Genomic DNA, 12,367 nt, shown 5'->3' on the forward strand with positions numbered 1-12,367 from the left:
GCTCAGGCTTCTAAACTTAATCCAGAGACTCTCAGGTTTTTCTGCAGTTTCATACTTGAGCTCTGAGCAGTCATACTGCTCCCTTACATACAGTGCAACTCCCCCACCTTTTCTGCCCTGCCTGTCCTTCCTGAACAGTTTATAACCATCCATGACAGTACTCCAGTCATGCGAGTTATCCCACCAAGTCTCCGTTATTCCAATAACATCATAATTCCCTGACTTTGCCAGGACCTCCAGTTCTCCCTGCTTGTTTCCCAGGCTTTGTGCATTTGTGTATAGGCACTTGAGATAACCCGCTGATCACCCCTTGTTCTCAGTATGAGGCAGGAGCCCTCCCCTCTCACATGCTCCTGCTCGTGCTTCCTCCCGGTATCCTGCTTGCCCACTTACCTCAGGGCTTTGGTCTCCTTCCCCCGGTGAACCTAGTTTAAAGCCCTCCTCACTAGGTTAGCCAGCCTGCTCGCGATGATGCTCTTCCCTTTCTTCGTTAAGTGGAGCCCGTCTTTGCCTAGCACTCCTCCTTCTTGGAACACTATCCCATGGTCGAAGAATCCAAAGCCTTCTCTCCGACACCACCTGCGTAGCCATTCATTGACTTCCACGATTCGACGGTCCCTACCCCGGCCTTTTCCTTCCACGGGGAGGATGGACAAGAACACCACTTGTGCCTCATACTCCTTTATCCTTCTTCCCAGAGCCACGTAGTCCGCAGTGATCCACTCAAGGTCATTCTTGGCAGTATCGTTGGTGCCCACGTGGAAAAGCAGGAAGGGGTAGCGATCCGAGGGCTTGATGAGTCTCGGCAGACTCTCCGTCACGTCGCGAATCTTAGCCCCTGGCAAGCAGCAGACTTCTCTGTTTTCCCAGTCAGGGCGGCAGATATATGACTCAGTCCCCCTGAGGAGAGAGTCCCCGACCACCACCACCCGCCTCCTTCTCTTGGGAGTGGTGGTCGTGGAACCCCCAACCTTAGGACAGTGCATCTCATGCCTTTCAACTGGTGGAGTCTCCTTCTGCTCCCTTCCCCCAGACGTATCATCTGGGCCACTCCCCGCAATGGTACCTGTGGAGAGAACATGAAAACGGTCACTTACCTGTGTCCGCGTTGCTGATACATGAACATTCCCCCTTCTTCTTCTGGAGGTCACATGTTGCCAGATTTCTTCACCGTCCTCCTGTCCGTGCTGCGCAGTCTGTTCTGAATCTTCAGAACCTTGTGGCTGTAGAAGCATATCCTGATGTCTGTCCAGGAAATCTTCAGTTTCTCTTATGCAACGCAGGGTTGATACCTGTTGTTCCAGACCTTGAACCTTCTCTTCCAATATGGAGACCAGCTTGCACTTTGTACAGACAAAGCCGCTTCTGTCCTCTGGAAGAAAGACAAACATGGCACATCCAGTGCAGGTCACAATAGTTGAACACTCCCCATCCATATTACCTTCCTACTATGAGCTTCCTCAGGAGATACAGTAATTACTCAGAGAAGTCATTAGAGTGTAAGCCTCAGTGGGCCCACTCCAGGCGAACTCCCAGGCAAACTCCTGCTGTTTGCTGCTCTGCTGTCCCGCGCTGCTCAGCTGGTTCCCCGCCGCTCAGGTGGTTCGCGGAGCGCCGGCTTTTTTTAAACAGCCAGGCTCACCTGAAACAAACACTCCCAACTCCCGCCCATTTCAGCCAACCAATCAAGTACTCACTCAAATTTTCAAGCTGCCGTCACTACAAACACTCCGATCCTCTCACCAGACACACACTCAGATACCCAGATACTCACCAGCACAGATCCCAGGCAAACTCCTGCTGTTGGCTGCTCTGCTGTCCCCCGCTGCTCAGCTGGTTCCCCGCCGCTCAGCTGGTTCATACAGCAAAATCTCATAATGGCATACACACCGGTGCTACACATATTTGGACAGAACAGTGGGTTTCAGCAGATCATGACTTTTCATATGATATCTTACCTGGCATGCTTTGTATGAAATATCTCAACCATATAGGAATGATGAATATGGGGGTTACAGGGTGCTGTTTTGAGGTACAGTGTGTCACAGGGCCTGTTACCTCATTACCTTTTCTGAGGATTCAAAGCCTGGTGCTGCAGATGTGGGGAGTTTATTCTCTTGGCCATTCTCACTGGGTCTCTCTCCCCGGCTCTGACGTAGCTCTGCCTGAGACTGGTTTTGCATCAGTCGTGCACACTGGGGTTATGCCTAATTTACATCTGTGTGAGAGCAGAATCCAGCCACGTGTCCGTGGTGCTTATGGGAGGGATAGCTGCACTGTGCTGTGAGTGAAGAGGAATGAATTAGTCTGCCTCTGCTTTGCTTGTGAGCCCAGCCCTGGGTGCCAGAGAATCTCACGTGACCATGGAAATGGGGTAAGAATCTGTAGCTGCATCATTCCTAGCGGGCTACACGTTGAGCTGTGTTGGCAATCAAGGGTAATCTCACTGGTGATCAGCTGGTGGGCCAGTCTGAGCCGTAGCTGGAGGGATCCGTCGGGTGCAGGAGAACTAGTGGCGTCTGCATGTGTGACATTTCCAGGAGGATTGTGATGGGGCGGAAGAGTCACTGTTGTACATGTTTCAGAGTAGCAGCCGTGTCAGTCTGTGTCCGCAAAAAGAAAAGGAGGACTTGTGGCACCTTAGAAACTAACAAATTTATTTGAGCATAAGCTTTCGTGCATCCGATGAAGTGAGCTGTAGCTCACGAAAGCTTAAGCTCAAATAAATTTGTTGGTCTCTAAGGTGCCACAAGTCCTCCTTTTCTTTTTACTGTTGTACATGTGTCAGGCCAGTTTGCGCTTTATGCTCAGGCTGATGGATGAACCTCTCGCACTCGCATCTGCTGCCTGCAGACCCAGCACACTGAAAGCAGAGGGGAAATGTGCACTTCTGGTGTGTCCCTGGGCCCCAGGCATGACGAATATTGGGGGTGGAAAACGGATTTTTGCATGTTCTTGATGCAATGGCTTCTTTGCTGGGAGACACAGCAGGTTTTGCTCAAACATGAGCTCATTTTGCTGAGAATTAGGGCCCGTTTCACTTGAATAGAATCCAGATCCCCCCCTGAAATACTGCACTGAACTGCTCCCGATTTCACACTCATAACAAAATGCAAAAATCTCAAACCCTGAATAACTTTCCATGTTCCTAGGAATATTTTGCTCTCCTCTCAGACTCTAGGGATTGCAAGGTGCTGGCCCCAGTAGCTGTGCAGACCAGTGGCCAGTGCTGGAACTGAAAGCGATGGCGACGACGGAGTAATGTTACTGACCTGTCCCCTCCAGCATTAAAGGCCATCTGCGCCATGCAGTTGATTTACAGTTCTCTCCTCTCCCTCTTCCAGCCCCGTCTGCTGTGTCCATCATGCACCAGGTCAGCCGGACTGTGGACAGCATTACCTTATCGTGGTCTCAGCCTGACCAGCCCAACGGAGTCATCCTGGATTATGAGCTGCAGTACTATGAGAAGGTATCAGCAGAGCCCGGAGCTGCCCACGGTTAATGTGGACGTGGGGAGAGGCAGCTCAAACCTTGGCCATCCTGGGTGGAGCTGCTTCGGGGGACTGACCATCTCAGCCAGGGATGGCATGTGCCCCGGGAGCATGTGGCGGCGCACCAGGTGCCAGAGGCAACTGAAGAGAATAACAGACAGGACAGGCACTGAAGCTGACCCAGAGTCAGTCTGGCAGTGCGTGTTAACCCTTCAGATCCCAGTGATCGCATGTGTCGGGCAGGTCTCCATGCAGCTAGCTCTGGTTGGGCGATATAGCTGGGTTTGAAAGGGAATGGGAAGCCACTGAGGAAAGTTCTTGAGGCCTTGGGAGGAGCATCCCAACCTTCAATAATCAAGAGCTAGTGACTGTCAGCACCATTGCAGGCTGGCCCTTCCTGCCAGTTTGCGAAAGCCGAGGTCCCAGGGACTTGTTAGTCCCTTTCCCTGGTGCAGCAATGGTGCCTCCATGGAGCAGGAACAGTGCTGTCTGGAACCTCACAAATTGAGACACTAGTATCTTGGGGCTAAATTCATGCTTGCTGGAACTCCACGGAGTCAATAGTTTTACACCAGGGATGAATTTAGCCTCCAGTGCCAGTCCTACGGGCTTCTCTGCATTAGCATTGTTTGCACCAGTGCAGCCTCCAGTGTGCATGTGTTGCACTGGCAAAAACTGGGCTTGCACTCCCTGGTGTATACACAAGTTGCACAAGTACAAAGCTGAGCTTGCACTTCCCAATATGTATGTGTTGCACCAGTAGGAAGCAGGGCTTGCACTCCCCCGTGTGACTTATCCAGGGATAGAACTGTGATAAATGGTGCTGATGCAAGCTCCACTTTACACGAGTGCAGTGCACCTGTGCTGGGGGTCTACACTGATGCAACTACCCCAGTGCAATGCCCTAGGGGACAGGAGCTGATGTAAGAGGCTGGAAGAGGTCCAGGTGGAATGGCCCGTGTGAGTGAGAATCCATCCCTCTCCGAAACACGCCCCATTCCAGGTGCCACCAGCCCAGCCAGAGAAGAGAAGAGGGATTCTGTGCTATTCAGTTGAACTTACCCTGCACAACAGGAGGAAGTGCAAGGGCCAGGACTGTAACTTCCTTTGCATGGGGATGAGGTGTCAGAAGGGCTGGCTTTGTGCTGCCAGGGCCTGCAGTGCTGGGGGTCTGGCCGGAGTGCAGGGTCGCAGGAGAAGGCCCAGCCTCAGTGAGTGGTGCTGAGGCTTTGGCAGGATGGACCCCGCTGGAAGCAGGAAATAGGGGGCAGGAGCCTTCTTCTCCCAGGAGCATATCTCTGCCGCAAACTACACATTAAAAAATAAACTTAAAAAATCCCCACCTAATTAAAACATTTTATGATTTAAATGAAAAGGAAAATATTTTCCCAGCAGCTGCTAGAGGAAATGATTAATCCCCATTGCTCCCTGCCCGTGACCTATTTTCTCAGCACCAAGAGCCAGAGGGAGAGTGGGGAGGGAGAGCTGCTTTGTAAGCTGTAAAATAGGTCCTGACCTATATTGCATATATCTGAGCCATTTACTTGACCCCTGGAAATGATCCCAGAGAACCTAGCAAATTGGATGGGGAGATAACCAGACAGATCCGGAGAGGGGTCCCAGCCCAGAGACACTCTAAGCAGCAACAGAAGATCTCAGGGAATTTATTCGCTCGTTCTCTCTCTCTCTTTTGGTGGGGGTGTAAATACAGGGAAATGGTCTGTAAAGCCAAAGCTGTGTTATACGCCCCTGTCCGCTGGGCTGTGGCTGGGTGCTGGGGGAGGCTGCTCTCCTCCTTGCTCTTAGAGATTATTGCATAAGAGGCAAATGGTCTTGGTGACAAATGGCACAAATAATGCCAAGATGTAATGGTTCCTACAGCTTACGATGCAAATGGCATTGGGGCTCTGCAGAGGAGCCTGGGCTGGAATTCGCTGCCAGCATTAGCAGTGGGCAGAAGGGAATATTCTAACCCCAGCCCTCCTTTGGCTTGCAGAGGGAGGGGCTGGTGTTGATACTACAGTGACACTTGCGGGGTGTTTTGACATTTGGACAAGTTGGTCCTTGTCCTGGCCACTGTCAGCCGTTCACTCTCCAGAAGCTGGGAATGGGCGACAGGAATGGATCACTTGATGATGACCTGTTCTGTTCATTCCTCGGGGGCACCCTCGTAACTAGGCCAGACCCAGAAAAACCCCTCTTCTCCCTAAGGGATCTCTCCTTGCTAGATTTCAGCTCCCAACCCCAAGCGGCTTGGACACCCAGAGCTGCTTAAAAGTGGCAAAGTTGTCTCATCATGGAAAAAGTGCGCTTGCTTCACTTGAAAAGCCCAGAATTGTTTTTGCTCAAAGTTTCAAAACAAATTCCCTCCTGGGTAGTAACCAGCCCTGGAGAATTTCAGCCCCAAAGGTTGTGAGCACCTGAAAAATGGGGGTTTCCAATGGAAAAGCTTAGGGCCCCTTAATAGACTCTGGACTCCATAGGGAGCTAAGAGAAGCAGAGGCCAAAAAACCTTTCCCCAAGCCACACTGGCACTTGGGGCAGGTTATTTTGCATTTCCTGTCAGTGTCACACAGGGAAAGGACAAAGAATAACGGAAGAACAGTGGGCTTGGCGTGCACAGAAAGATGCCAGTTGTCAGCCCTGTGCAGACCCCTCTGTCGATGTGTCTGCGCTGCCCTCAGGATGCAATTGCAACTCTCCCAGCTGGCTGTAATCCAGCCGGCACATGGAGCAGAGCAGTGCAGCCCAGGCTAGCCTCACAAGTCATTCCCAGCGGTCCAGGAGGGCTCGTCCAGCCCCCATTGCAGCCAGTGCTGCTGTGGCTTCGCTGCCGACAAGATGAAAACTAGCCCGCCTTTGCCTGCACAAGCAGCACGCGCCCCCTGGTGCTGCGGTGTCGGCGTGCCCGCAGTGTCGGTGGTGCACGTGCATTGGCAAAACCAGGCTGCAGAAGCGAGCCTGAGCAGGACGGGGCTGGCTGGGAGGCAGGGTGGGACGGGAGCGCTGGGGCCCAGGGCTGGGAGAGCGAGGAGCAGTCCGTTTGTTCACTGAGGGAGGGAAGCACTGGGAGGAGCAGGGAGCCCTGCTTTATGTGGCACTCAGAGTTCACGTGCGAATCCCAGCATCCCCAGGGCAGGGGATGTCCAGACTCAGGGTGTAGTGGGGTCTGCCCCAACCTGTGACACATCTCCCCCAGATCCAAGGCTGGGAAAGAAACGGAGAAGCATTTCTCAGTCATTTCATATTATCTGGGCAGCTCTGGAGTGGGTTTGGGCAGGGGGAAACAGTGTAAGCTCATCAAGCGCTTGTTGCAAAAGGTGATGAACAAAAGGCTGCCAATGGGCCAGTTCCAGCACCCATTTTGGGGGGAGGGGGTGGAGGTGAGGTGGACCTAGATCCAGCCCGCGATGCCACGGTGCTGCCCACGTTCCAAAGCCTGCCGCATCGGACAGAAAGGACACTGCCCTAGCTAATGGCCTAGCTGGCCCGGCATGGGGACAGTCTCTTGGAGCTTGGGGCTGAAGTCTTCCTTACTTTTCTGCTGGACTGATTCCTCCTGGGAAGAATGTGCTTCTTCTCCTACCAAGTGAGCTGGTCCAGCTCCTCTTTGCAGGCTGACAATCCCAACCCCCCAGATTGTTAGGAACCCTACCCCCTGTGCGGCACAGTGCCCTGAAATGCCTGAAGGCAACACTCCTGGACTAAGGCAGTGACCAGTGTAAAGCAGGTTTAAGAGGGAGGATTTTGCCTCTGGCCTGGGGAGTCTGATGCTCTTTCCCTGAGGATCAGGGGCCTGCTCAGGCTGAGTGGCTTCTGCCCAGCGCTCAGATGTCGTGCGTGAGGCGCTCAGAGCACTGAGTAAATATTGTTGTAAAGTGGTTCGCCCTGCAGGTGCAGGCTGGTTGGCTGCTTCCTTTCCTTAAGGGGCAGATTAACCTGACAATTGCAACGTTTTCATTTGGGCTCAGCTGGCAGGCTTTGATGTATCCAATGTATTTATACAGCCTGCACATCACCCCCAAACCAATCCCAGTGCCCTAGTGGAACAAAGGAGAAGCGCAGACCTGTGGAGATCAGCACGCCCCTCACATGCCCTAAAGGCCCAATTACCCCAGGATACCTCCACCACACCGGGCATGCACCTTACTGGGAGTGGAAAGGTTCAGAGCTACAGTCCTCAAAACCCCATTAGTAAACAACATTTCCTAGGAGAGCCACGCCCTGGTTATAACAGCCCTTACCTTATTAGAAGACTGTTACCAGGTCCCCGCCTAATCTTCCTTTCTCAGGACTAGACATGCCCAGCTTTTTTAACCTCTCCTCAGAGGCCAGGCTTTCTAACCCTTGGCCATATCTGCCTTTACATGTGGTGCCCAGAACTGGACACAGGACAGCAGCTGAGGCCTCACTGGTGCTGACAGTGGGACAGTTGCCTCCCATGTCTTACGTACGACACTCCTGTTAATACACCCCAGCATGATATTCACCTTTTTAGGAACTGCATCACACTGTTGACTCCTGTTCAGTCTGTGATCCATTATAATCCCCAGATCCTTTTCAGCAGCATGACTGCCGAGCCAGCTACTCCTCATTTTGGAGCTGTGCATTTGATTTTTTCCTTCCTAAGTGAAGTACTGTGCACTTGTCTTTATAAAATTTCATCTTGTTGATATCAGACCAATTCTCCAATTTGTCGAGGCTGTTTTGAATTCTAATCCTGTGCTCCAAAGTGCTTGCAACCCCTCCCAGTTTGGTGTCATCCACAAATTTTATAAGCATACTATCCCTCTGTTACTCAAGTCATTCATGAAAATATTGAATAATACGAGACCCAGTACAGAGCCCTGTAGGACCCAGCAAGAAACATCCTCCCAGGGATGGGGATGGAAGTGGGTCAGATGTGGAGGGAAGGGGATAGGAGTGGGTAAAATGGGAAAGGGATGGAGACAAGGAGTGGGTAGGCCACTCTGCATGGTATCAAGCGTAGTGCCCCAGGGATCGGTCCTGGGGCCGGTTTTGTTCAACATCTTTATTAATGATCTGGATGATGGGATTGATTGCACCCTCAGCAAGTTCGCAGATGACACTAAGCTGGGGGGAGAGGTAGATACGCTGGAGGGTAGGGATAGGGTCCAGAGTGACCTAGACAAATTGGAGGATTAGACCAAAAGAAATCTGATGTGGTTCAACAAGGACAAATGCAGAGTTCTGCACATAGGAAGGAAGAATCCCTTGCACCGCTACAGGCTGGGGACCAACTGACTAAGCAGCAGTTCTGCAGAAAAGGGCCTGGAGATTACAGTAGATGAGAAGCTGGATATGAGTCAGCAGTGTGCCCTTGTTGCCAAGAAAGCCAATGGCATATTGGGCTGTATTAGTAAGAGCATTGCCAGCAGATCAAGGTAAGTGATTATTCCCCTCTATTCGACACTGGTGAGGCCAAACCTGGAGTATTATGTCCAGTTTTGGTCCCCGCACTACAGAAGGGATGTGGACAAATTGGAGAGGGTCCAGCGGAGGACAGTGGAAATGATTAGGGGTCTGGGGCACATGATTTACGAGGAAAGGCTGAGGGAACTGGAGTTATTTAGTCTGCAGAAGAGAAGAGTGAGCGGGGATTTGATAGCAGCCTTCAACTACCTGAAGGGGAGTTCCATAGAGGATGGAGCTATGCTGTTCTCAGTGGTGGCAGATGACAGAACGAGAAGCAATGGTCTCAAGTTGTAATGGGGGAGGTCTAGGTTGGATATTGGGAAACACTATTTCACTAGGAGGGTAGTGAAGCACTGGAATGGGTTCCCTAGGGAAATGGTGGAATCTCCATCCTTAGAGGTTTTTAAGGCCCTGCTTGACAAAGCCCTGGCTGGGATGATTTAGTTGGTGTTGGTCCTGCTTTGAGCAGGGGGTTGGACTAGATGACCTCCTGAGGTCTCTTCCAACCCTCATATTCTATGAGTCTATGGAAGGGATGCAGATGGGGACATAAGTGCAGAGAAGGGTGATCCTTCACATTTGTACGGAATGAAGAGCATGGTTCATTCAGAGCAGAAGAGTCACTGTCTCCATCCAAATTCAGCTTTTGCTATGGGTGAGTCCAGAGTCCCCCATGCAACAGGTGGTTTCCATTTCTGTACCAAGTGGAACCATTGTGCAAACCCCAGGAGCGGGAGATCTGCAGAAGCAGAGACTTTATTGCTCCCCTATAGGTTCATGGGAAAACTGAAGGGGCTTAAATGGGAACCTGCCCCAAGGGCTGGAACCATACAGTTGGAGTCTGTGTAACCCCTCAGCTGGCCCCACTCCAGCAGGAGACTGCTGGGGCCTTGTGCAGGCACTAAAGGTCATTGTGCTCTTCACAGTGCCTTGAAGCTAATGTCTCTCTCATTAACTAGTTGCATGTCTAGATATTCACATGCACGTATATTCAGGACTAGGGGGTTTGCTTCCTCACTAAGCAGGTTGTATTCCACTGGGTTGTTTTGATAGGGTTGCTTATAAATTCTAGGGGCTAATGGGGAAAAGGAAGAGAAATCAAAGGTGTGGGGGGAACAGATGGCCTCAGTGCGGAAGCATGGACTTTGCAGCACCATATTTGCCCCCCAGATCTCCCCTTCACAGCAACGCTGAGCTCAGACTTCCCTCCCACCCACCCAGCAGTTGAGGGACTAGCATTTAGAAGTTCGTTTCTGTTGTCGTTCACTGCTGGCGAAGCCATCCTGGATTTGCAACCAGCCCCTCAAGCAGAGCGCTCCTGACCCCTGGGCACTGAGCAGCGTGCTGTTAGCTGTCACTTTGCATGGCTTCCCCAAGATTCTCTGCTGGACTCAGAAGCGAGGAGCTGCTGCACTCAAGCACCACTGAGCCCCATGGCTTCCCCAATCACTGAGTTGTTGCCCCGCCAGAGAACCCCCTGCAGATGCTCCCTTCTGTCTGCAGAAGAGAAGAATGAGGGGGGATTTGATAGCTGCTTTCAACTACCTGAGAGGTGGTTCCAGAGAGGATGGTTCTAGACTATTCTCAGTGGTAGAAGAGGACAGGACAAGGAGTAATGGTCTCAAGTTGCAGTGGGGGAGGTTTAGGTTGGATATTAGGAAAAACTTTTTCACTAGGAGGGTGGTGAAACACTGGAATGCATTACCTAGGGAGGTGGTAGAATCTCCTTCCTTAGAAGTTTTTAAGGTCAGGCTTGACAAAGCCTTGGCTGGGATGATTTAATTGGGGATTGGTCCTGCTTTGAGCAGGGGGTTGGACTAGATGACCTCCTGAGGTCCCTTCCAACCCTGATATTCTATGATTCTATGATTCTCTCTGGAGCCCTGCTGGGAGCTGTCCAGGCTGCAGAGATTGCAAAGCTCCTCATGCCTGACAGGGGCCAGGAGCCCAGGCTCAGCTCTCTGACAGCATGTGTTGTTTCCTTGGCAGGATCTGAGTGAATTCAATGCCACGGCAGTGAAGAGCGCCACCAACACCATGACTGTGCAGAACCTCAAAGCCGGCACCATCTATGTCTTCCAGGTGCGAGCACGCACCGTGGCCGGCTACGGCCGCTACAGTGGCAAGATGTACTTCCAGACCATGACCGAAGGTGAGACAGGCAGGCAGCTCCCTCTGCGTAAAGGGGCAGAGACCAGGATCAGGGCTTTAGCAGGGTGGGCCTGCTCTGGCAGGGGTGCTGGTGCCTTCTGCTGCAAGGCTGTGAATCCCCCCACCCTCTCTACTTGGCAGGGCTCAGGTGAGCAGACACAGAGGGATGGGCACAGAGTTCCTCCGAGGGTTCCCACCAAGCTGGGACCCGCAAAGGGTGCTTTATTCCCCCCTCACCCATAGCCAGGGATGGGGCAGAAGACTCACATTCCCCCTTCCCCCTGCACTGTGGGGAGCTGCATCCCCGACCCGTGTGTGAGCTTCACACCTGCGGGGGTCTCACGGCGCAGTAACTGGTTCCCTTCATCCTGTGTGCCAGCTGAGTACCAGACCAGCGTCCAGGAGAAGCTGCCACTCATCATTGGCTCCTCAGCAGCGGGTCTGGTGTTCCTCATTGCCGTGGTCGTCATCATCATTGTGTGCAACAGGTGGGTTACCAGTGAGCATGCCATGCGCTGCCCAGGGACAGTCCCACCACGCTCGGCCTGGCACGGTGGTGGGATAGGTGAAGGGTGACAGGGCATGTGGGAGTGGGGGAGGTGGGAGGCAGAGGGCAGGTGGGGGTGAGGGCAAATGTGAGGGGAGGGGAGGGCAGAGGCCAGGTGGGAGAGATGAGGGCAGGTGGGGACAAGGGGCATAGAGGGTAGAGGTTATTGGGACTGTGTGGGCACGGTGGGATGGTGCTTACATGCCCCATGCTTGGAGCACCCTGCCCTGCTGTGCCCATCCCTTCCCTGACCCTCTCAGTGCTCGCTTTCCTTTCAGAAGACGGGGCTTCGAGCGAGCCGACTCCGAGTACACTGACAAGCTGCAGCACTATACCAGTGGCCACAGTACGTACCGCGCACCCGTGCCTGGCCTGGGGGTCCATTCCTTCTTCGGTTCGTTCTCTTATTCACTCTTTCCCTGTGTAGAGTGTGAAAACCCCACTGGGCCCAGCCAGGCTCCGGGCCCTGTGGTGGCTAGTCCTGCCAGGAGCACCCTCACCTCCCTTCATGTCAGTTACCTGGAATATGGGGCACCATGGAGCCAGCGGGTCATTTTAAGGAGCCATTTAAGGAGTCTTCACCATGAACCCAACTTTTGGATGTAGAGGCCAAACTTAATCTGGAATTTATTTGGCAAATTTATGGTTACTAGCATGAAATTAATGGCTCAGCACGCTCCGTATCCTCTAGAATCCCACCCCATCTAGAGCATCCTCTAGGACCTCGGACCTCCTCAGAGAG

General features: G+C 52.6%; 1 protein-coding gene across 1 annotated transcript in view; it reads left to right on the top strand.

Moving 5' to 3' along the window:
- EPHB2 (EPH receptor B2) overlaps nt 1-12,367 on the top strand; it is a 209,041-nt gene that overhangs the window by 162,534 nt on the left and 34,140 nt on the right. The window contains exons 6-9 of the mRNA XM_077837254.1: nt 3,345-3,469; nt 10,917-11,079; nt 11,458-11,566; nt 11,904-11,971. Coding sequence (XP_077693380.1) covers nt 3,345-3,469; nt 10,917-11,079; nt 11,458-11,566; nt 11,904-11,971 — 465 coding nt within the window. The remainder of the gene's footprint in view (nt 1-3,344; nt 3,470-10,916; nt 11,080-11,457; nt 11,567-11,903; nt 11,972-12,367) is intronic.

Source organism: Eretmochelys imbricata, chromosome 18, assembly GCF_965152235.1.
Source record: "Eretmochelys imbricata isolate rEreImb1 chromosome 18, rEreImb1.hap1, whole genome shotgun sequence".
Taxonomy (NCBI): Eukaryota; Metazoa; Chordata; order Testudines; family Cheloniidae; genus Eretmochelys; species Eretmochelys imbricata.